Raw genomic sequence first — 26,094 nt, forward strand, 5'->3', positions numbered from 1 at the left:
AATGACTAAGATAAGGAGAAAAGTCTCAAGATAAAACTGAGCAACAAAACATTTTGTTTTGATACAGGGTCTCACTATGCAGTTCTGGCTGGCTTGGAACTCACTATGTAGACCAGATATAGACCAGGCTGGCCTTAAACTAAGAGAGTTCCACCCACTTCTGCTTCCCAAGTGCCACTAAGCCCTGCAAAAAATTATTTTTATTAATTCCACATCTGAGCTTACAGAGAAGAAAGAAATTCCCATTTACCCAAAGGAAACAAAGCAAAAGAAGGGTTTTCAGTTCAGGGATACAGCACCTTGCCTAGCAAACATGAGAGGACAGATTTAATTGCTTGTAAAATATACACACGCATGCACATACACCAAATAAAAAGAACCATGACTTCTACATAATCTGGGATTCTTGAATAATGTGCTATAAATGAAAGAAGGGTCAGGACTGGGATTTACTCAGAAACACAGAAACTACTGAAAGTTTTATCTGGACCAATCTCTAGATAGGAACACAATTTCTTCTGTGATAAAAGCAAATACCCACCATACATAAACTTTAACTCTGACTTAATTTTGGAATGGTATTCTACTCATCTCTATTTCTAAATGTTAGCATAATGTTTGTCCCCTGTCAGTGATAACCTAGAGCCACTTTACAAAAGCAAACCCACCCTCCTGGAGGGACAGCACCACACTGAGACCACACAAGATTCTAAGGGGTGGAGGATTCTGCTTAAGAAAAGCTGGTGAAGCCGGGCGTTGGTGGCGCACGCCTTTAATCCCAGCACTCCGGAGGCAGAGGCAGGCAGATCTCTGTGAGTTCGAGGCTGGGCTGGACCGATAGCCTCCAAAACAATACAGAGAAACCCTGTCTCGAAAAAAAAAAAAAGAAAAGAAAAGAAAAGCTTGTGATACAGGAGGTTGAAGGAGGATCAGAGGAACAGAGCAAGATCTCACTTCCAGAAATCCACAATACTGAGCAAAATATTTTCAATGGATAGCAAAATATTCTGGAAAGTACTAAAGACATTAAGGCAGGAACTTCAAAGGAAAGTAACACATGGAAAAGTAGGCCCATTTGAAAAATAATTGAGTAACACTTCTAGAAAGGCAGTATCTGTAATAAAAGCTTAACAAAAATATCAAGAACAAACTAGAACAAACGAAAAGGGGAGAGTGAAATGGAAGACAGGGTATAGAACACAAACATGTAGAAACTATGACAAAAACCAGTCAACAAAGGGAAATGATTCAAGACACATGAATGAGTTGAGGAGACAGTAGGGTGATTTGAAAACTGTCATGTTCAAGAAGCAGTATCTGAAAATTTCCAGAACTATTAAAAGCCACAAATACTCTGAATGAAACAGAGAAATAAAAATCCAAAATACCAAAGCCAAAGAAAACAAACTTAGGCACAGGACAGTAGAATTCAAACAATGAGAAAGGAAAGCCCATAATATGAACCAATGGCAAAGGCAGACAGCTAGAATCAAAACAGACCTACTAACAAAAGACGGGTTGCTATGTCAAAGATTTATTTCTATTTTTATTTATGTGTATGTGTGTGTCTCTGTATATGTACACTACAGGCACGCAAGTACCCCCAGAAACCAGAAGAAGGCATCAAATCCTCCAAAGATAGTATTACAGGCAGTTATGAGCTGCCCAGTGTAGGTGTGGCAACTGAGCTCAGGTCCTCTGCAAAAGCATTATGCATTCTTAATACTGAGTCATCTCTCCAATCCCTATCTTTTTTAATTTAAATTAGAAACAAGCTTGTTTTACATGTCAATTCCAGTTCCCTCTCCCTTCAGCCCCCACCGACTGAACCCCATCGCATCCTCTATGGGCTCCCAAGGAAGGGTGAGGTCTTCCATGGGGGATCTTCAAAGTCTGTCAGATCACTTGGAGCAGACCCTAGGCCCTCCCCCATGTGTCTAGGCTGATAGAGTATCCTCTACATGGAGTGGGCTCCCAAAGTCCATTGTGTACTAGGGATAAATACTGATCCTCTACCAGAGGCCCCATAGATTAGCCAGACCTCCAAACTAACATCTTCGTTCAAGGGGTCTGGAACAGTCCTATGCTGGTTTCCCAGCTATCAGTCTGGGGTCCATGAGCAACCCCTTGTTCAGGTCAGCTGTTTCTGTGGGTTTCTCCAGCCTGGTCTTGACCTCTTTGCTCATCACTCCTCCCTCTCTGCAACTGGATTCCAGAATTAAGCTCAGTGTTTAGTTGTGGGTGTCTGTTTCTGCTTCCATCAGCTACTGGATGAAGGCTCTAGGATGGCATACAAGGTAATCATCAATCTCATTATTGGAGAAGGGCATTTAAGGTAGTCTCTCAACTATTGCTTAGATTATTAGTTGGGGTCAACCTTGTAGATCTCTAGGCGTTTCTCTAGTGCCAGATTTCTCTTTAAACCTATAATGGCTCCCTCTATTATAGTATCTCTTTTCTTGCTCTCCTTTATTCGTCCCCTGACTCGATCTTCCTGCTCTCTCCTGTCCTTTTTTAAAGTTCTAAAGGGAAACATTTTCGATCTAGAATTTTATGTTCAGTTAAACTAATTCTCAAGACTAAAGAAACACTACTCATTTTCAAAGGGATGGTAAAAATGAACACACTGGTTTCTGCAGGAAGAAAGGGCACAAAAGGAAGTAAGGAAAAAATAGAACACAACAAGCAAGTGAACAAAGGTCTTATAAGCCTGTAGATAGATACCAACAGTACTGATCAGGAGAACAACAATAATTACCTTCTGGAGCATATAAAGACAATGTGAAACTAAAACTGCATGACAAGATCATGAAATGTGGGGAGGTATGACAGAGAAAGCACAGACGTGTGGTAGTGAGCAGGGTGTTGTATGCATTAGTCAAATATTCTTAAGGTTGGTGATATTAACAATTATAACTTTAGTATCTAAAGGAAAAATTTTAGAATGTGTAACTTCTATATTGATGAACAGTGGCAGCCAGAAATATTGAAAACAAATATGTAAGATAGAAAAATAGAAAGAAACAAAACAATCATGACAAATAGCATGAAACAAGCAACAGTGAAGCTAAATGTACCAACAATGTAAAAACTTATCAATTAATAGAAAGTAATTACAGATTTTAAAAATCAGTTAAGCTGGGCTTAGTGACAGCTAATCTCAGGCAGAAAAACTGAAAGTTCAAGGTTTGCTTGGGAAACTGTATAGGACTCTCTCAAAATAAAAAGTAAGAGGACTAGGGAAAGAATCAGTGGTAGAGTATTTGTCTAGGCTCAGCCACTGGTAACATACACACACACAAAAGAAAATTCAAGATTATATAGCAAGTTCAAGGCAAGCATGTGCATATCCAAACTGTCTCAGAAATAAAACAAATGAGTATAAAGAATAACATGCCAGACATGTAAAATTTCAGAAAAACTGGGTCCACAACCAGAATGAACATCAGTCATTGTAAACAGATATAAAATTGCAGAGATGACAGTACTAAAAGACAATGAGTAAAACACACAGAGCCTACTCTAGGGGTGTCTACGTTGTATGGATATCAGCTTTTAATGTGCACCTGACCCTGAATAACTTCATCTTACACAGCAACAGCCTTGATCTGAGTTACTCCACTTTAAGTACCAAAAACGAGTGACTTTTATGAAATATTCCTTTACACTGGGTGAAGATGTGTCACTGTGGTAAGTTTAGCAACAGAGCTGAATGGCCATTAGCTAGGCAGGAAAAGATTAGGCAGGACTTCAGGACAGAGAACTCTGGGAGACAGAAAGGAAGAGTTGCTAGCCAGATGTGGAGGAAGCAGGATGGGCAAAAGGCGATGAGGTAATAAGCATGTGGAAGAACACGGATTGAAAAATATGGGATAATTTAAGGTATAGGAGCTAGTTAAGAACAAGTCTAAGTTGAGGCCGAGATTTTATAATGAATAATATAAGTCTCCATGCCATTATTTGTGAGCTGGAGGTCCTCTATTTACAAATGACTGTACATCCTCCCTCCCTCCTTCCCTCTCTCTCTCTCTCTCTCTCTCTCTCTATATATATATATATATATATATATGCATATATATACATATACGTGTGTGTGTGTGTGCGCACGCGCATGTGCGCACGCGTGTAATCCTAGGTATGAAGGACAGAGGTCAACATCAAGTGTATTCCTCAGTAATTTTCGATGTTATGTTTTAAGATGAGGTCTCTCACTGGACCTGGAGCTCACCAATTTAGCTAAACTGACTGGCCAGTGAGCTCCAATGATCATGTCATGAACAATGATATCAAAAAATATACCAACTCATATCAGAAATACCAGACTCCTGAGTTTATTAATCAAAACACATGAACTACACCTGGGACTTTAGAAGAAGCCCTCCAAGGTCCTCCGATTAGTCAATGATTTCTCATGAGTCTTGTCCAGGAAACTGTCAAAGCAAAGGACTCCTGTCTCGACCTCTGACCTGAGGAGCTCTGCACCCGTTGGCTCAGAAGATGTCCTATCTGGTCCCCACAGACTCTGCTTGCACCTGTGTCAGCTGTCTACCTCCATCTTCAAGACACAAGTTTCCGACTCTACAGTGCTTTAAACATTCTATAACCCATGTACATAAATGTGTAAAGTGTAAAGTACTAATTAATTATTAGTATATAAGAATGGAATAAAAGAACCTATGGTTGCCATCAGCTAGCTCTCAAGCAAAATTGGTATTACTGGGCAAACAGTAATTAATAAAACTGACTTGGGTTGTGAATGTATTGTTATTCAATGAATTATGACATTGTATAAAAGTAAATGTGCTCATATGCATTTACCACATAACACACTTATGATACATAAAAAGAGCAACTATACAAAAACAGAGTAACAAAGAAGAGAAGACTTGGAAAACATACAGGCCTTCACAATCTGTGGAACATTATCAAGTGACCCACACATTTGTACTCTAAATTCCAGAATCTTAGAGAAAAGGCAAGAGAAAAAACACTTGAGTAAATAATGGTCAAAGATAGTCTCAATTTGATGAAGCCAAGCAACCACAAGTGCAACTGATTAGATAAAAGGAGAATACAGATATACTATGCACTAAATTAATGTCAATGAAATTTGAAAATTTTTAAAAGACACAAACTATTAAAATTAACACGAGAAGCAGAACAGGCTCATAACAAAAGTAATCTGACTAGAAATTTAAAAATTTCCACAAAGAACAGGTTCAGATGAATTTAGCTTTGAATCTACCAAACCTTTAAAAAATTGGCACCAATTATATATAAGCTCTTACAAAAACTGGAAGCAAATGGAACATTTCCAAGTTTTGGGTTTTTTTGGGGGGGGTTGTTTTTTGGGTTTTTTTGTTTTGTTTTGGTTTTGTTTTTTTGAGATAGGGTTTCTCTGTATTGTTTTGGAGGCTGTCCTGGAACTCGCTCTGTAGACCAGACTGGCCTTGAACTCACATAGATCTGCCTGCCTCTGCCTCCCGAGTGCTGGGATTAAAGGTGCACGCCAGCAGCGCCCGGCCCATTTCCAAGTTATTATATGAAGTCAGTATCACCTGGATACTAAGATCATACAGGTTGTTATAAGAAAAAACAACAAAAACTACTAGAAAATCAAATACAACACCAAAAAAGAATAATAATTATGCATAATGACAAAGTAGGATTTCTCTTAGGGGGATGCAAATTATTCTTGATACCATGCATAAAATTTAACCGAGTGTGGATCAAAGACATGAAAAAATTGGGGTAGCTGGTTGTGGTAACTAATGGGTACACTGTATCTTTAAAGGGTGATGAAAAACGTTCAAAGGTGTTTATTTTTACAGGCCATAATGGTCAATATTCCAAATACCAGTGAATAGACTTTAAACAGGAAAACTGTATGGTATAGGTATCATTCTCAATAGAGATATTATAAAAAGCAATATTTGAAAATGTGTAAGGTTACAAGCCTGGTGTGGTGGTACATGCCTATAACCTGGGAGATATAATCAATAATATTATGTGTTCAAGGTCACTTAGATCCTATCTCAAAGAAAAAGAGTGACAGAACCCATGACTAGAAAGATCACAGGTTCTAAGGGTGATCCTGTTACTTTGCTAAATGGACACAGTATCAAACTGCCTTCTAAATATGTATCTCTATACCCACAGATATGTGCAGCTTTCAGTCCTCATCAGAGGAGTGTCATTGTGAAGTGGATGGTGGTCAATGTAGAAACTTACAATTGGTCAAAGGTCAGAGAATAACTGTCTGGAATGCTCAACCATAACTGAGACATATATATCACACTCTTCCCTTAAAGCTCAGGAAACATCATGGAAGAGGGAGGTTATAGACACAAAAATATTCCACATACTTACATTTTTAGAATAATTTTTGTTTTTAAATTGACACATCATATTGATGGAATATAATACATACAATATACAACAATCAAATCAGAGTATCAACAGTTGTGTCTTCTTGGATATTAATTTCTGATATCAAAGTCGATATCACTGCTGTAACCTAGAATACTGAGGAATATTATAAGCATTTCCCCTCTCCTGATATACTTTGGTAACTCTGGTAACCCACCTTTTCTCTAGCCTTCCTTTCTTCTATCTGTTCCAACCTCTATATAAGTTTAAATAAAAATATAGGAAAATCTCTTTCAGATCATAACACTAAGGAATTCCTTAGAAAACATAAGATCATAAATAATATGGAAAAAGATTCACTTAATATGAAACATAAACAACGGAATAGAAAAAAATGTATATAGATTTAAGAAAAATTCATTCAATGGGCTGGAGAGATTGCTCAATTATTGAGAGTACTTCTGGCTCTTCCAGAGAACTAGGGTTTGGACCCTAGCACCCACATGGCTGTTGACAATCATCTGCAATTTGTTTCAGAGAATCTGATGCCCTCTTCTGGTCTGCATGGGCTCCATGTACATAAACATCCAGACAAACACTCATGCACACAACATTTTTTTAAATGTTTAAAAGGAAAAATCCATTCAAAAGAAAATTACAGAAAACCCCATCTAAGAAGACCCTTAAGTGTTCAGAAAACGTTAAACCCTACAACTCGCTTCTTCAACAGACATGCGCCACCTGCTGTTGAAACAGGCAGGTGTCAGCTTTCAGGCAGGAATTCCCAGCTTCCTGGTGTTGGGCTTCTAGTACTGGTTTTACTTCAGCTGAAGGAAAAGCCTCAAACACCCTAGCCATATTTGGAAGTAGTTCATTAAAGAGGTCCTCATGCCCACTAAAAGTATTTTTTTAAAAAAAAAACACAATCCATTATAGCACAGAAGAAGTTTACTTTAAAAAAAGACTTTGCTAACAATATATGGAAGGAAAATTTTCTAATTAATTTCTAATGTATACTGTTGCTTCTGAGAGTTTTGTGTAAGTTTTGTGGTGTTAGAGGGCACACTCTTCATTTAATTAAAACATTCAGTTATAGTTTTTTTAAAGGCACTTACAATCTAGGAAGCACAACTGTGGAAAAATTTAAAGACTGATAATACTGAAAATAGTGTTTAAGCAAATGACAACCCATGGTTTCTGGCAAGAGTAAACTTTGAGAAGGTGATTTCATAAACTGAATGAAATCGTGTGTGTCTTAGATCCAGTACTCCCTTCCAGACATAAGCCTAAAGTGTTACAGAACACTTTGCTACAGAAAAAGGGGAAAATTGAATTCCCCTTAATAAGGGAATAATTTAAGCAAGAAAATATTTATACAATGAATATATGCTATTGTTTGAGGTATGTAACAGACATATTTTTAAAATTGTTACTGACCTTTAAAAGGCTAGTTGCAAATAGATATCTAGTAGATTTTATCACTTTAAAAGTATCTGTAGTGCCAGGGATAAATTCAGGCCTTCAGATGTGCTAGCCCTGAATACAGACTCAAATCCCTAGCCCTAACAAATGAAAGAGACATGACTGAAGAGATGACTCACAATTAAGAGAACATACTGCCATTATGACACAGACAGACGTCTGTCTTCCAGCACCTGAGTCAGGCTGCTAATAATCATTTGTAACTCCAATTCCAGGGCATCCAACACACTCCTCTCATGTCCATGGCACTGCACTAACATGCGCAAACATCTCCCTTTCTCACACATGCACACGCATACCCACATATAACTGAAAGTACAAATAAGGTAGAAAATGAAAATGATTGCAGAAGATGCCATATGTCAACCTCCACCTCCACACATACATGCCACCACATTGACATGTTTACACAAATACAGAAAACTGACTTGAAAACAGAAAATGCTATATACCATTAGTGTGTGAGGTACACAGAAAGAGTGCGACCTCATGAAAAGCCGCTAGAATGACATGAAATTTATTTGCACCCACTATGGGGTTGAAAAGTTGTAGTTTTAATATTTGGTTTCTTTTCATTTATTTGTGTGCGTATGTGTGTGTGTGCACGCACACATGCACACATGTGTGTCACAGGAGCGCTCATATCCACAGAGGAATTTCAGGTGGTATGAGCCACTGCATGTGACTCTTGGGAATGGACTCAGGTCCCATGTTAGATCAACAAGAGCTCTTTACCACTGAGCCATTACTCCTGCCTCTGAAATTTTGTTTCTTTAAACGAAGATACATGAGGCAAATGTGGCAACATGCTAATGTTACTCCATCTGTAGGACAGGAATAGATTTGCTTTATTACTTTTCAAAAATGTGTTCTTTTTGTTTGAAACAGTTCCCAATTTAAGAAAAAAAGGCTGATGATTAATCTGGTTGTGGGTACCTAAGAGTACCAAGGTGGATAGGAGAATAAGAGGCTATAATTTACAGTGCATTTATATAATTAAACTGTCAATATATTAAACTTATGAAAATCCAAGGAAAGTTCACTTAAATATGATATAGGATGTACTATAAGCACATTTCTACAAACTTACTTGCTCAACCTCTCTGTTAAGGGCGTCAACTTTTTCTTTTAGTCTGTTGCCCTCTGCTTCAGCAGTGATAAGTTCCAATTTGAGGGTATTGTTATCTGCCTCTGATTGGCGGGCTTTATTTTCCCAGTTTTCAGCATCTTCGTTGGCTTTTCGGAGTTGTTCCATTATTTGCCGGTTCTCAGATTCCTAAAAAGCAAATATTGGGTATTACAAGTACCTAACATAAAGTACATATGGAACACTGTTATCCGGGCCACTGGGGAATCCCTTGCAACACAACCTTGGAGACATCCTACTGACCTACAGAGATGGTCATCCTACTAGGAACATCAAGAAGTAGGATCCCACCTGCTGCCACAGTTATGCACTCAGGACAGTGTTCTTATTCCTAGGACCTAGACAAACACATTCTCGTGCTTCTCTTTAGGAGAATCTTTCCACCTTGACTATTTACTGACTCCTGTGGCTGAGCTGCTAACCTTCTCATCAGTGTTCCCTTGCTCTCAACCACTCTAGTGAGCTGTACTGGCCACAGAATTTCTGTATTCTTTCATATCTTAAGTGTCCACTTCTGATAAGATTTATTATTATTATTATCATTTTAACAGTAGGGGGAGTACATTTGCATGTTGAGTATTGGTGCCCTTAGAGACCAGAGATTTTGGGTCACTTGGAGTTGACTTGGGTTCTGGACACTGAACTTGGGTCCTCTGTAAGAGTGCTGAACTTAGGTCCTCTGTAAGAGTGCTCTTCACCACTGAGCCATGTCTTGAAACTTTGAGACTTAACTTTCTTGGTCACCAGACTATAATCTCTTTTTGTCTTCCTTCTACTAAGTTGTCAGAAACTGCTCACAAGTAAACTATCAAATGTGTGCTAAAAATACAAATGCATAAGTTGTACACACAATACAGAACCAGATTGTTCTGGCAGTGCTAGGGATTGGATCTAGGACCTTGTACATGCTAGGCAACTACTTTACCTCGAGCTGCATCTACCACTTGTGGGAACCAGGATTTTTAAATCTTCAAAATGATATTATAAATGAATTACTTTAAGTAGGACCTCCTTTCTATAGTGAAAATTCAGCTCCATAAAAAATATACTACATTAAAAAGCCATTACTGGCTACTTCAAAATCATCTTTGGGACTGGAGAGATGGCTCAGCAGTTAAGTGCTTATATTGCTCTTGTAAAAGACCCAAGTTTGACCCCAAAAAACATGCTAGACCTCTACAGGTACCCACACTCACATACAGACACACACACACACACACACACAGAGACAGAGAGAGAGAACATACATGCACAGAAGGAAAAAAACCTTTAGTACTGTGGTTTGCCTAACTTCTTTAAACTTCAGTTATATTTTTACTAATACTGGGAACACTCTCCTTTCTGTTAACACCATATTTCTCTATCAGAAATCCTGAGCTAAACAAAATAGCCAAATTACAAAATAATTAATACCTCACCTTTTCTAAGCAAATGTATATTCTCCCAGTTAAAATTACTTACTACTAAGAAACTGATTGTGATCCAGTTAATATTGCCATCTTGTGGCCTTAGATGTAAAGATCTTTACCCTGACCATTAAACTAAATGTGTACTAAAGGACTGCCTCTCAAGAACCAGAAGTTCCAAAGCTTCTGAAGGTGATGGGTACAACCTAAGAGTCCTAAGAATGTTTTACCTCTCTAAGCACTTAAATGTTATTTATGTATACTATGAACAAATGTTCTTAATATGTTTGTATACAGATATTAAATTATATGTTAAATAAAATACGCAGCTGAGGGAAGTAAAGGTCCCACTCACACTCTAAGTGTTATCTAGGTAACATCACATCTATGATAATGATCTATTACTCTATTTTAGACAGTTTACCTAAATACATCTCTATTATCCTGAGACAAGCTGTGTATTATAGAGATGACACACACATCTACATTTGGAAATCTTAGAACACACACTTCCACACTCCCTCTCTCTCCCTCCCTCCCTCCTTCCCTCCCTACCTCTCTCCCACTCACTCTCTCTGTTTCTGTCTCTCTCTCTGTGTCTCTCTGTCTCTCTGTCTCTCTGTCTCTCTGTCTCTCTCTCTCTCTCTCTCACACACACACACACACACAAAACTAGTAAAATAGTGCCTAAAAGAAATATGCAAATGGTTCTAAGGAACAGTGTGATCTGTTCTGCCCTGGCAAACAATCAGGAAGAGCCACTTTTGTCAGTTCATAACAACAACAAAAAATGTAGTATTTTATGCCCCTTGCTCTTCAATTAGGAAGAATCTACTTGCTGAGGGTGTTTACTCTGCATTTAGCAAACTGAAAGGTACATGGTCTTGAGTCATCTTTTGGGACAAGTGATTCTAAATGTATACAGTTAACCTGCCACACCCACAACTACAATATTTGATTAAAGAAAGACTTGATTCACTATTCTGATGAGCATAATAGATCACTGAATTAAGTCTTATGAAAACTTGTAGGTATCATGAGCAAGGAAAAAAGTGTATATGTACCTCTGACTTTAATATATTCTTCAGCTTGTTAACCTCCAAATTTGTATCCTGGACCTTCTGTTTTATATCATTGAGTTCATTATGAGTATCATTCAATTTTTTGGACAGTGCCTATGGAAAAAAGATAGCTAGATTTGACTATAATAAATAAAAATCCCTATGTTTAAAACATCTAAATTTTAAATGTTTGAAACAGATGATTATATACAACTAATATAATAACCATATAAAAACTTATGTGAAAGTGGTAAAGAAACAGAAGTTGAAGAGAAAACAGGCAAAGGACCCAGACAGACAAGTCATCACAAGGGAGCATAAGTTGGAAACACTAAATTAAATTTCAATAGTAACCAAAGATATACTAATTAGGACAATGGGATAGTATTTTGCCAACCAAATTAGTGAAGAGTTAAAGCTTCAATTGTGCTAAGGAATAGGTATTTCTGTGTATTGTTTACTGTAAACAAAATTTTTTATAATGAAACTCTGTGAAACATTATCATAGAGATACACTGAGGCATTTTTAATTATTCATAAAGAGAAGACATTCTCTGTATTTGAAATGTAAAACATTCTATTTACAATGTTTAAAATTGTAAATTTCTATGAAATCAGTAAAAATACATGTTAAAAGCTAACATACCAGTAATTAGATGGTAAAGACACTAGGAGCTATTTCTTTTTCCTTTTCTTCTTCAGAAAAAAAGTTCTATAATGAACTTATATTTCTACTAAAAAGGATATGATATTAATAATAAAAATTTCTAAGGTTTCAATTTTCCAAATTTTCTACAATGTTGTTTCTTAGCCTATAGTGTATAGTAAGATCTTTCTTATGTGACACAAAAGAAGAAGAAATCTACACTGGAACATATGTAAACTTGTTTTGATTTGGTTTTTTTTTTTTGAGACAGGGTTTCTCTGTGTAGCCTGAGCTGTCCTGAAACTCACTCTGTAGACCAGGCTGGCCTTGAACTCACAGAGATATGCTTGCCTCTGCTTCCTGACTACTAGGAATAAAGGCATGTGCTACCACCGCTCAGCCATATATAAACTCTTTTTTTTTTTTACGAGACAGGGTTTCTCTGTATTGTTTTGGAGGCTGTCGGTCCAGCCTGGCCTCGAACTCACAGAGATCCACCTGCCTCTGCCTCCCAAGTGCTGGGATTAAAGGCGTGCGCCACCACCGCCCGGCCATATATAAACTCTTATGATGCCAGTTTTCTTCTGGTGGCCAATCATGACAGTTTAACAAAGCAGAGAAATATATAGCATGGCAAGCTAATTAGTGGCATTTTGGACACAGCAATAAATGCTTCATTTACCATCCATTTTTACAGATTATAAGATTCTTAGAATTTAAAATACATGATAGTACTATCTAGCAATGAGAACCAACCCTATGTGAGTCTTAAATACCTGGTTCTATGGCCTCCTCACATAAAAAGGTATGATATAAAGTAGCACAGTTTTTATTCCACTAACATTTTAAAAGTTTATGTAAAAACAGTGTGGTAGTTTGAATGGCAATGGCTCCCATAGGCTCATGTGTTTGGATGCTTGGTCCCCAGTTAGTAGAACTGCTGGGGAAGGGTTAGGAGGTGTGGCCTTGTTGGCATAGGTGTGGCCTTGCTGGTGAAGGTATGTCAGTGGGGGTGAGATTTTTAGGTTTCAAAAGCCCTTGCCAGGTCCAGTCTCGGTCTCTCTGGCTGCTGGCTGCAGATCAGAATGTAAACTCTTCTCTACTTCTCCAATATCATGCCTGCCTGCCTGCCTGCCTGCCTGCTTGCCACCACTTTCTTCCATGATGATCATGGACTAACCCTCTGAAACTGTAAGGAAGGTCCCAATTAAATACTTCCTTTTATAAGTTGCCTTGTATATAATGTTTCATCACAGTAATAGAACAGTAATTAAGACAAAAAATATTACAATTTTGAATTTCTATGAAATAAGCAGAAATACATATTAAATGTCAGTAGTATCTGTAACTCAAATATCCAAGACCAACCTCAAATTGATTTGTAGCCAAGGGTAACCTTGGGCTTCTAGTCCTCCTGCTTCTGCCTCCTATCTGCTCAGACTAGGTTCATCCAGCACCACACCTGGTTTTGTATGGTTACAGGGCTCAAACTCAGGGATTTATGTCTGCTTAACAAGCACCCTACTAACTAAGATACATCACCAGCCTTTAATTTTTTTCAAAAATAAAATGTCTTAATGGTCAAATTAAAATGTTATTGGAAATGAAGGCTGTCAGACTGAAATAATGACTTACAGAGTAAAAAATAGAATTTCCCTAAGAAGTATCACAGCTCTAGAAAGGTCAAAAATGCACCATAATCCATACATAATATTTAAACACTATATGTAGTCCACTATAAATATGCCCCTGTTTTAAAATTTCTCATAGTTTTTAATTCTCATTTGTTTTGTTTAATTCAAATACTTAACCCTTTGGTACAGAAGTTTTTCTAAGGTTTAAAATAAATTCATTATATTCCCATTCCTTTCTCTTTAATATCTAAAACTTTATGTCTGAGATTTCATCTAGAAATTACATGATATAATCTATTATAAAAGTAAAAAACAAGAATTGCTAGTTGCAGAGTCTGCTTTTCTACAAAACAAAATGAGGGCTATGCTTCAGAAGAAATACATTTTTTCTTTGAGAAAAAAAAACCTCTGGGAACAAGTATACCTGGTTTTCTTGTTTGGCTTTGCTAAATTGTTCTTGAAGGGCGTCATTTTCATGAGCCAAGATATCTCTTTCCCTGGCAATCTGAGCCAGTTCGTCATTTGTTTCATCCAATTGCCGGCGCATTCTGGAAATATCTTGTTCGCACATAATTAGGGCTTCAGTAGACTGTCTATTCCACAAATCAAACAGTACATAAGAAGAGATATTTTACTGAAATAGAATAACAAATTCTCACAAGACAGAAGATGGACAGTTAGAATGAAAACAACTGAAAAGGTTTTAAAAATTTACATTTAAAGGAACCACTAGAAAGACCATATTTAAGAGTTTTACTATGAAAAGTGTACTAAATAGATACAAGTCAGTGATGTACTTGCATCTCAAAACCTCCAACACTTAATAGGAAGACCTTCATCATACTTGTAGATATTATGGCTCTCCCCTGCAAGAGCCATCTTCTTCTGTGCCCTTAAAAGTTGTGAAAGCCATATTTTTCTCCTTCTAGCCCTACTTTTCAGAGAAATCCCTGTCATGTCCACGATTCTTGCAAGATTCTTACTTTTCAACTCAACAAGAATTTAAAATATAGGAGACACGCCCTCCCGTGACTGTAAGAGTAGCTCCAGAGAGGGTTAAGTGTCTGGGTAAGATCCATTCTTAAAGTGGACAACACCTTCCAAATGGTTTTCCAAGGGGAAAGAGTACAACACACTGTCTGTCTTTCTCCTGAATGTGTATTCATACACTGCCTCCCTCCTCTGCTGCTATCACACCTGTCTCTCTGGCCTTCCTTCCAATATAATCTGAACCTTAGTGGCTCTACAGGGAGGTCTAGCTCTCTAGGACAATCTGGTGAGGCATCCAGTTTCTTGGGATAAGTAGCTACCAAGTTCTATACCCTTCTGTCACACAGACGGCCACTGATGGAATAGCCAGCTCCTAACAAGTGAGGCAATTTCATACATACATACATACATACATACATACATACATACATACATACATACATGCTCTATGTATTCTCAATCTTCCTAATTTTGTGACCCTTTAATACAGTTAATTCCTCATGTTGTGATCTCCAATCATAAAATTATTTAATTGCTATTTCTTAACTGTAATTTGCTACTGTTATGAATCATAATGTAAATACCTGATATGTAGGATATCTGATATCCAACATGTGGGTCATGACCCACAGGTGAGAAACACTGCTTTTGAGAACCCTGCCTGATACAGATTTTGGAACGAGGAGTGGTTGTAAAGAAATAGAACTATAAGTATGAATTTCCTTAATGGGCTTGATGATAACTGGAGCTGGCTCTTACTATGTTGGAATACTCACATCAGGGAAAGAATAGCATTTTGCCCTATTGAAATAAGATATTTATTCTGGTTACAGATTTACTTTTCCTGCATATAATGCTTACAAAAATGCCTTATACTCTTTTGTGGTATTCCACACAGCAATACTTCTAACCAAGGAAATCATTTCACAGCCAAAGATATCCAAATGTTGGTTTATGCTCATGGAATCCACTGGCCTTACCTTGTTCCCAACCATCCAGAAGCAGCTGGCTTTAAAGAACAGTGGAATGGCCTTTTAATGATGGAATTATAGCAACAGATGTGTGGCAATAGCCCAGAGGGCTAGGGTAGGGTTTTACAGAAGGCGGTATATGTTCTGAATCAGTGTCCAATATATGGTACTATTTCCCTCTAGTCAGGATTCATGATCCGAGAATTAAGAAATGGAAATGAGAACGGTACCACTTACCATTATCCCTACAACCTAGTCCCACAACCTTATGCTCTGTTGGCCTAACAAGCTGTGGCTCCAGACAGGGGATAGTGTTTCATTCAGGAGGTACACGAACTATTCCATTGATCTAGAAGCTAAGGCATACCCCTGGCCACTTTGGGTTCCTGAGTCAACAATAAGAAAGGAGTTAAAGTATAAGAATGGTTGACTCATACCTCTGGACATGTCTGTGATGGTCTAGGGAAGACCTTTCCTAAAAGTAGGCAGCACCCTCTAAATGGCTCTTGCAGGATAAAAAAAAAAAAAGTGTTGGCTCCCTGCTCTTCTTCCTGAATGTGGGAAGCTACAGCTGCTGCTGCTGTCATAGACTCCAACTTCTTCGGTCATTCATTGTAGAATGAACACCAGCAGCTCTATCTGGTCTCAGGCTGCTGAGGCATCCAGCTTTTTGGACTAGACAGCTACTGTGTTCTGTAGCTTGCAGATAGCCATTAATGGAATATTCATCCTCTATTTGGTTCTGTTCCTCTAGAGAATCCTGCCTAACATTGTTCCCGGCACCATGTAAACCACAGAATCATTGTCTCCATGATTAGCCCCTTTGTTTATATTGCAGACTTGGGCTTCCTGGACATGTCTACAAGATTTCATGGGCTCTTTAAATTCAGAGGTAGACTCCTCTTTCTCCAAACACTCCTCCTGTCATATGCATTCAGGATCAGGAAACCTGACATTTCCCTAAAGTCCCTTATCATAAAGAACTCATTCCTTCTGTTCCCCTTATTTCTTCTAAACCCTTTCTTCCTGGATAATTCAACAAAAATCCTTAAAACTTTTAATAGTCTTTACTATCCAAAGGATGAAAATCAAGATTCATCTGTGTATTGTAGAGGCCTTTTCACATGTTTGGTTTCTTCTTCCTTCACTTCTTTTTTCTCCCCAAAATTGATGAGTGTTTGTCTGTGTGTGTGTATCGTATGTGTGCTTGCTGCAGGTCAGAAGAGTAGGGTTATTTGGGCCACCATGTGTGTTCTGGGAACTGAACTTGGGGCCTCAGCAAGAACACAATGTGTTTGTAACAGCTGAGTTATTTGTCCAGTCACTCCTTCCAGTCCCAACAACACTCACCTACTTGCAGTTCAAGAAGCTTTTGAACACAAACAGTGGTTCTTGTTTGTTTGTTTGTTTGTTTGTTTGTTTTTACGAGACAGGGTTTCTCTGTATTGATTTGGAGGCTGTCGGTCCAGCCTGGCCTCGAACTCACAGAGATCCGCCTGCCTCTGCCTCCCGAGTGCTGGGATTAAAGGCGTGCGCCACCACCGCCTGGCCCCAAAAGTGGTTCTTTACTATTATTTCTGCTCTAAAAGCCCTTACCCTTAATTTCACCTAGTGAACATAACCCTCTCCTTTATTTCCCAAGCCAATCCAAGCCTCTGCTGAATCAGTTACTGATACATAAGCCCCTTGACTTTCAGTCTCCTTGTATCACACATAAATAGCATTGTGCCTCTAGTAAGTGCTTAAGTATTTTTGAATGATTTACCTTGATGCCTGTTCCATCTCAGCAATGATATTCTTCATGCCTGAAATGGTCTTTTCCTTAAAATTAATACAAATATTAAGTTAAAATTATTTAAAATCATTTCTAGCAAAGCTGAATGAATAAAAAGAAACTGCCCCCCCATGATTTTCATTTGGTATTAAAAATTATGTCATGTTGTTCTCTACACTTTAACGCCTAAAATCAATGTGTACATTGTGCTGGATAAAATTAATGTATTCGTTAAAAGAAAGGGTACTCTTTGATGTATTGATAAGATCATGTAACTAATACTGTGTTAAAGATTTGTGAAATCAGCTATATAATACTCCATAACCACCATGGTTTGGCAATAAAATATTATACACTAAATAGCATACTAATTTACTTCTATATGTTCCTCATGTTATAAAACTTGGGAAAGTGAATAATATGTAGCTAAATGTATTTTTATTATTTATTTTTGATATTATAATACAATACATTACAATATAATTGTATCATCTTCCCCTTTACTTTCCTCACTCCAAGGTCTCCCATGACTCTTTCAAATTCATCAGATCTTTTTTATTTATTGTTGTCACAATCATGTATATATTCCTAAACACATAAATAATAACTGCTAAGTCTGTGTAATGTTATGTGCATGTAAGTTTTCAGGGCTGACATTTGGTACTGAATAACTAATTGGTGTCCTCTTTCCAAGCCTCAATCCTACATATATAACTGTTGGCAACTAAGTTTATTTCTTAGAAAAAAATAGCTGAGTATATTATTTCTATTAGCAATATTAACTCCAACCATCTATATATAAATGTCCCAATATATTTCAGAGCTGTTGTGAAAAATAGAAATAGTGGAATTAGTCAAGTCTGAAATTTGAATATATTGCCTTTGATACTATTATCACACCTTTAAAACCTCTGAGTGAGCATACACTATCTTCAAGTGCCCACTGTTCTTTGATAGAATGAGGGAGACTCTCTATGTGACAGTATGACCAAATATATTTGGCCAGGGTATGGTCAAGCATCCGTTAAAAAAAAAGTTCATCCTCTGAAGAACAAACTCATAGAAGAAAACCTCAAACACACACACACACACACCTTAAAATGGAATATTTGGGAATATGGGAAGGTGGTTCATTCTGTAAAGTGCTTGCTGTACAAGCGTGAGGACGTTAGTTGTTTCCCCAGCAGTCACATAAGGTGCACACCCGTCATCCCAGCACTGAGATGTGAAGACAGGGGGATCCCTAAGCTTCACAAGCAGCCATTCTAGACAAACTGGCCACTTCAGGTTCAGTAAAAGACTCAAAACCTAAGGCACACACATATATGAACATGTATGCACATATACATCACACATACAATCTTAATTTTTATAAAGAAAGGTAGTTTATACAGGCTTTAAGTACGTTACGATGTCTTCTTTTTTTAATGAATTTTGAAAACTTCCCTGAATATCTAGTACCTTGAAAGTCATTACTTGATTAAGCATGGATATGCTTTATAGCTCTAAACAGGGTTTATATCCTTTTCTTTATCAAAAGGATTTAAAGAGTGAGATTCTGTAGGAACAGTATAAAATATCCAGGGCAAAAATTATTGACTAGAACCCAGTAATATATCCTCTCAGACATTACATTTTAGTAGAACCCTAATACTACCATTCTTCAAACCTAACAACATTTAGGAAATTTAATATTCCTAAAGCTGAAAGAAAATTTTATATTCCTGTACAACCTGAGTATGTTCTTCCAGTGATAGATATACATCCATGTGAACTCTTAAAACACACTTGTAGAAGAAAAAACTAAAACTTTCCAATTCTGGCTTTTCTTACTCAAAAATTTATGAGCTTGCTATTCTATTTTCTAAAATTAATTGATACCAAGTAGTAAAACATTTCTTAAAACTAGAAGTACTACTGGTTGGTGGTGGCTCACACCTTACATCCCAGCACTTGGGATTCCAGCACTCTGGAGGCAAAGGTAGGTGACTTTCTATGAGTTTGAGGCCAGCCTGATTTACAAAGTGAGTTCTAGGACATCTAGGACTGTTACACAGAAAAATCCTGTCTTGACAAAACAAAAACAAACAAACAAAAAACTACAGCTACCAGGGGCTGGCGATATGGCTCAGCAGTTAAGAGCTACTCTTCCAGAGGATCAGAGTTTGATTCCTAGCACCTGTGTCAGGTGGCTCACAACTGTATCTAACTCCAGGGGGTTACAGGGAATCTATTGTTCTGACTTCCTCAGGCACCCATACACACTTGCATACTCACACACAAACACATACACATAAATAAAGTTAAAACCTTTAAAATAAACGCTAAGATTACCAGGGTGGGGAGAATCACCTTGTTCACTCTAATGTAGAGTTCTCCAGATGAGCCTATTTCTGCCTCTCCATATTAAACTACAGAATGTCTTGCTCTCTACTTTCTACAGACATTTGTTAGTTCAGTTCTAAAATGTCACCACAGAGAACATTATCCTTTTGTTTGTTTGGTTTTTTTGAGACAAGAGTCTCTGTAGCTCAGACTAGTCTGGATTGTGCTATGTAGACCAGGCTGTACTTGAGCTTACAGAGACCTTCATGTTTCTACCTCGCCAGGTTTACAGACATGTGTCACCATGCTTGGCAATCACTTTTAGCTCTCTAATGATGCCTTATGAATTATTTTCCCTTCACAGGATGATGTATCATAAAACCTTAAATTTCTTGATTTTTGAAATGGACTTGCATCTTAGTCATCCTTGTAAAGGAAAACAATGCACTTCACAGAATGTACCTAAGACAGACACAGTCTTATGTCCTGTGGCAGAAGCACAGGTAATTATTAAATTTAGAAGGGGGAATTGTCAGGGTCCATAAAAATGGCTTCAATTCATCTTGACTAAAGGTCAGAGAGTTCAAAACTATGCTTATTCTCCAAGGTTAAAGTCATAAGACCTAAAGTTCTAAGGCATGGCTACTGTAGGATGTTTGGTCTCAGGCGTGGATGTCTTATCTAAATAACAAGAGATTTGGTCTAAGGTGTGGTTACTCTTAACCCTCAAGGGCAGATACTGAGAGATTTAGTCTAAGGCATGATTACTAAATGTTTGGAGAATTAAGGAAGAAAGTCTGTTTCTTCCTTGTATCATGATAAAGCAGTCTTTTGTCATTTTCCTCTTTTTGGTTGTGGTATATAAGGATGTTGAAGAATAAACTTGGGGCATTCAGTATTCACTGGATTGCCCTCCTCACGGTATTCTGTGTCTCTGTCTTTTCCTTAGTATTTTTTCTTGCTGTTTCTCAATCCACACTCCCCCTCTCAGCTACAAACCAGGCAAGTTGGCTGGATCTGACTGAAGCCCCACAAAGACAGGTTAATACATATTGGAGCACCAAAGATGGACTCCTATAGACTGGTGCTGCAAAGTGGGACTACTACAGATAGCAACTACAGTTTGAGGCCAGCCTGGTCTACATACTGAGTTCCAGGCTAGCCAGAGGTACACAGTGAGGCATGTCTCAGAAAACCAAAAAAGTGTGTTCCTAGTTTACAATCACAAAGGCAGTTTTCGCCGGGCGTTGGTGGCACACGCCTTTAATCCCAGCACTCGGGAGGCAGAGGCAGGCGGATCTCTGTGAGTTCGAGGCCAGCCTGGTCTACAAGAGCTAGTTCCAGGACAGCCTCCAAAGCCACAGGGAAACCCTGTATCGAAAAACCAAAAAAAAAAAAAGTGTGTTCCTAGTTTACAATCACAAAGGCAGTTTTAATGGAATGAATACATGACTTTCCAAGGTAATAGACTTAAAATGTTTGAAAAAGAAATAATTCTTACTACTTTATTTTGATTATCAATAAACATGAATCATTAATTCATGATAGAAAATCAAGTTTTAAGCATTAGCTAGTAAATTTGCATGCATGCTTCCTAAAACTTGCTTAAACATTTCAACATCAGATTTAAATTTTTGGCTTTCTAGGAAAATCTGAGAAAATCCTATTCTTTATTCAGAGTCAAGTAACCCACAGTTTAATATTTAAACATTTCATTTAAGCATATCTTGTCTACCAGTTCTCAGAACATACTTTCATTGCCAAACTCTCTCCAAGGGATGCAATATTCTCAGACTTTTTATCCAAACAAGCTTGCAGGCATTCCTTTTCTTTAGACAGATCATTGAGGGTTGCACCAAGAATGCTGATTTCTTCTCGCTGTGCAATACTTTGCCTTGTAAAATTATCTAAATAATCATAAAGGTGTTGTTTTAATCAAGATAAAAATCTTTTTCCAGTTCATACGATTCAATATTTTCCAACTGTTGTCCTATGTGATCTAATCACTTAAGAGTACCATGACCCAAATAAAATGTTTTTGTGATTATAAACTATAGTGAATCACAAAGTTCTAAATGCCCATAAAAGTAATATTACAATTTGATTTCTAGCAAAAGAAAGCTCTGTATCAACATCTAATCAGACTGATCTCTATGATAGGGAGCACAGAAAAGGAATGAATGAGACAGGTGGAATATCAAAACAACCTATGAATTTTCTCCATTATCTTCCTCTCCTATCTAGCCTAGAATGACTGTTGACTATATATTCATTTAAATCAGCTTTACAGTTAATTGTCTCCCAATATTGTGATTCTTCTTTATTTTTGTACAATTCCTAAAGAGGAAAATAATCTGGGTATCGCATTTGTGAGAACTCTTGACAGACCAATCTCAGTGTTGAAGGCATGAATAATAATTTGTACAAAACAAGGTTTTTTTAAAACTGGTTTGTCACCCAACTCTATCAGAACCACCTAGGAAACACCAATTTTTAGGCTTTCCATGGTCCTACTGAATCATGAATTCTGATAGTGGACAAGGCAAATTGTATTTTGGCAAGGACACTGTGCCCCACACTCGCAGTTATTCTAATCCACAATGGATAAGAACTCTGGTCTAGAGGTCAATGCTTTAAGATCACAAAATTACCTGGCATAAACCTTAAGCAGGTCTGGCTCCAATGATCTTTGTTAGCTTCTAGGAGACCATGTCACATACCAAGGTTTAACAATCACTCTTCTAGTGCTCTGCAAGGAGAGCTCTGCTAGACCAGGTTGTTAGGATAGCACCTACAGAGTTATTAGTTCCTGTCAAGAGCCATTGCAGTGCAGCGCTTAAATGGTGATACCATCCTATCACATCATATAGTACTTAACAATGCCATGGTCTTTCTCAGAGCCAGTAATGCCTCTCAGGCTGCATACTTTTTGGTGTTTTTATATCTGTGTATATTTCCACTGAAAACAAAGCAATCTATTATCTAGATATCATGGTGTTGTCAAAATGACAGAATCTAGAACCACTTGCAAGAATGGTCTATTGGCATGCCTAAATATGGGATTATCTTGATTACATTAATTCATGTAGAAAGACATTTCTTAATTGGAGGTGGGAACATCCTCTTAGCAGTAGGTCCTGGGCTGTGTATAAAAAGTAGAGAAAGCAAGCCAAGCTGCATGTATGTCTCTGTTGCTTTCTTCTGGTTGCAGACATTATGTGACTAGCTTCTGCTGTTTTGACTTTCCTGCCATGATGAACTGTACTTTGAACTATACACTGAAATAAATCCTTCCTCCCTTAAGTTTGTTTTGACTGAGTACTTTAGCACAGTAACAGGAAAAGAAAGTATAAATATCTGTTTCTTTAAAATTCTAGTAAGTACAGTATTTTGTTGGTTTGGAGTTTTGTTTTGTTTGGTTTTGAGACAGGGTCTCATGATGTAGCCCTGACTGGTTTGGACATGTTATGTAGTCCAGACTGGCCTGGAACTCAAGATCCTCCTACCTCAATCTCCTAAATTCTGAGATTGCAGGTATGAACTACTATACTGGATTCTTGCTATCTTTTAATTGTTTGGGATTACAAAGAAAATCACTTGGATAAAATTATCTATGTATATTGATATGATCACATCTTCCTCTTCTTAAAAGTACCAGGTACATTTTTGTTAGGCTTGTGGAAGACAAAATTATTTCTAACATTTGGAATTCTCAGAAAAAATAGCTGCATAGGGCCATGGGAATGTACAGCAGTGACAACTAGTATTTAACACGTCGACCCACTTAGGGTAACTGGTTGTTCCTGTATGCAGCTTTCTCAGGTGCCACTGATTACTTACCCAATAAGAACAACTGTGGAGGTCTTTCCACAGCTCTTTGGTGGCATGTTTCATACTTACTGGGCACACATATATACCTGTGGATAATCATGAAGATGATTTCTGCCTAGCTGTATAATTCTGATGAATAGAAATAATGCTAGGATATTTAACATTACTCAGACTGACAGGGTTCTCAGTCACAAAGTCAGCCTTTTATACAGACAGATAACTTTAGACTTCAGAGAAAATTCAAAGCAGGCTGGTTGCCCCTAGAGACAAATATTTTACTGATTCAAGACCAGAGCTTGAAGCAACTTTGATCTGCACATACTCCCTATCACTCAAGGTCCAGCTAATTGTTATTGTTAAGTTTTGAATTCCAATGTCATTTTCTGTCTGGAAACCCTCATCAACTTAAAGCTACCTGCAAGGCCACTGCTGCTCACTGGCCAGTCAATGAGACATTCCTCGCCTAAAAGACTTATCTTGAGTTTTGAGAATTGGTCAGGCCCTGATAATGTAAGTTACAATTGTCCAGAGTTTGGCTGTGAGAGAAGGAGAGGCAGCAGACAGCAGTGGCAGAGGGAGAAAGAGCAGCAACGTAGGGAACATCAGTGGCAGGACAGAGAGAGAGAAGGAGAGAGCAAAGAAGGATGCAGAGTTAATTAGGGAGAAGCTGCTCAATAGAGCATTGAGAGGAGAGATATAGAGCTAATTAAGAAGCAGAGTAGAGAAGCAAGAGAGATTTTTCCAAGAGGATTATTTTCAAAATGAAGTAAAGAGAAAGTTATCATCAGAAAGCATCTGTGTTCCCTTTTTTCCCCTCAGAAAAGTCTAGCCCGAAGAAAGAGAAAAAAAATTTTCCTAAGATGTTTACCTCATGCCACCTTTGTGGATTTTTTTTGCTTACCCTGGTACTGAGAGATGGTCCCCCAAAGTCAGCTACAAATAGCCTTCTTCAGTAAAGAGCACACCAATTGGTTATCCAATACCAAATTTCTCAAGACTCTAGCACAACTCTTTATTTTGCAAACTTTCTAGTATGAGTTAAAAATGAAACATATTCATATAAGCATATGTTGGTATGCATATATATGTATATATATGTATGTATATATATATATTCATATGCACTTTCCAGTCTGTCATAAAGGCTCAGGTTACTTTCACTTCACAATGATCACTACTACTGGTGGTCATCCCACAATCCTCACATCTTCAATAAAAAGTGGAAGTGGGTCTCCACTGCTTTCCTCGCCTTGCTTCAGGGATTATAAACATACCTCTTGGAACAAATGTGATATGCATATATAATCTTGCATGTTTAATATGCATTTTTTGTATATAAAATACATACAGGTAATGCACATATATAAAAAAGTCTCAAGAGACTTTTCCATTCTTTCCCACTTCTATTTGACTTCTCTTTCATTCTTAAACTCACTGCCTCTTCTACAAATACTTCAAGCTTTTTTGGGGGGGTCACTGTTAGCAAAAAACCGTCAGTGTGCTAAAGTTTATTGATAATTTTAGTCCATATTATTTAATTTTCCAAAAGCCTCTGCTTTAAAGCATCTTTCTTTCCTATCTTCCAAATAGAGTAACTTTTGGATTTTCTTCCTACTTCTTTGGTTTCTTTTTACTTTGTCTTGAATTCTCTTCTCTTTAGTCTATGTTCCCCCCACCTCAACCCTAGATGACTTCATGGTTTTAAAATACCACTAAATATGGTATCTTATTACATTATCTTTCCTATTTCTCTTTGAATATTTATTGTTTTAACCGGTAGAACAATTCCACCTACCTAGTTACTCATGCTAATGTTTCCTAAACAACAAGAGGAGCGGTTGTGTTTTATTACTTTTTAAAATTATGTCAACCTCTCTTTTCCTTTCTTCCCTTCAACCCCTTCCAAGTAGACATTTGCTAAGTTTCAAATTCATGACCTCTTTTTTCTTTAATTGTTGTGATATACATGTATGTGTATAAATATTTAAATACAACCTGCTCAGACCATACAGGGCTCCTTGTATGTATGCTTTCAGGTCTGTAGTATTGGATAACCAATTAGTGTGCTTGTCTCTGGGAAAGACTATATTTTTCCTGAGAATTCCAAATCCTAAAAAAAATTGTTTGTTGTTTCTAAGGAGAATAAGATGTGATCACATCAACACAAATGGGACTTTTTATCAAAGTAAACTTTTTTGTAAGCTCAGATACTATTATGGATACAACTAAGTATGTGAATGTTTTCTACCCAAGGTAGAAATACATATACATTACAATTCCTTTCAGTTGCTTTGAGTAAGATGTCATATTATATAAATAGTATTGGATTGCAAGTAATTATCATAAAGAAAAAGGGGGCTGCTGCTTTACCTCTTCATTGACAAATTCAAGTCATAACTAAGTATGCGTGGTTCTAAATCTAAGCTTTAAAACTGTTGCAGCCAAATGAAAATGCATT

General features: G+C 37.4%; 1 protein-coding gene across 6 annotated transcripts in view; it reads right to left on the reverse strand.

Moving 5' to 3' along the window:
• Positions 1 to 26,094, reverse strand: part of Tsga10 (testis specific 10) — an 82,577-nt gene that overhangs the window by 14,107 nt on the left and 42,376 nt on the right. For 5 of the 6 annotated variants that reach the window (XM_005075386.4, XM_013117368.3, XM_021230290.2 and 2 more), the window contains 5 exons: positions 21,558 to 21,712; positions 17,472 to 17,527; positions 14,170 to 14,338; positions 11,469 to 11,579; positions 8,942 to 9,127 (listed from right to left, as the gene is read on the reverse strand). In XM_005075386.4, coding sequence (XP_005075443.1) covers positions 8,942 to 9,127; positions 11,469 to 11,579; positions 14,170 to 14,338; positions 17,472 to 17,527; positions 21,558 to 21,712 — 677 coding nt within the window. The remainder of the gene's footprint in view (positions 1 to 8,941; positions 9,128 to 11,468; positions 11,580 to 14,169; positions 14,339 to 17,471; positions 17,528 to 21,557; positions 21,713 to 26,094) is intronic. The other variant, XM_040729575.1, reaches the window with a different exon arrangement.

The sequence above is a fragment of the Mesocricetus auratus genome, unplaced genomic scaffold (assembly GCF_017639785.1).
Source record: "Mesocricetus auratus isolate SY011 unplaced genomic scaffold, BCM_Maur_2.0 Super-Scaffold_100021, whole genome shotgun sequence".
NCBI classification, from domain to species: Eukaryota; Metazoa; Chordata; class Mammalia; order Rodentia; family Cricetidae; genus Mesocricetus; species Mesocricetus auratus.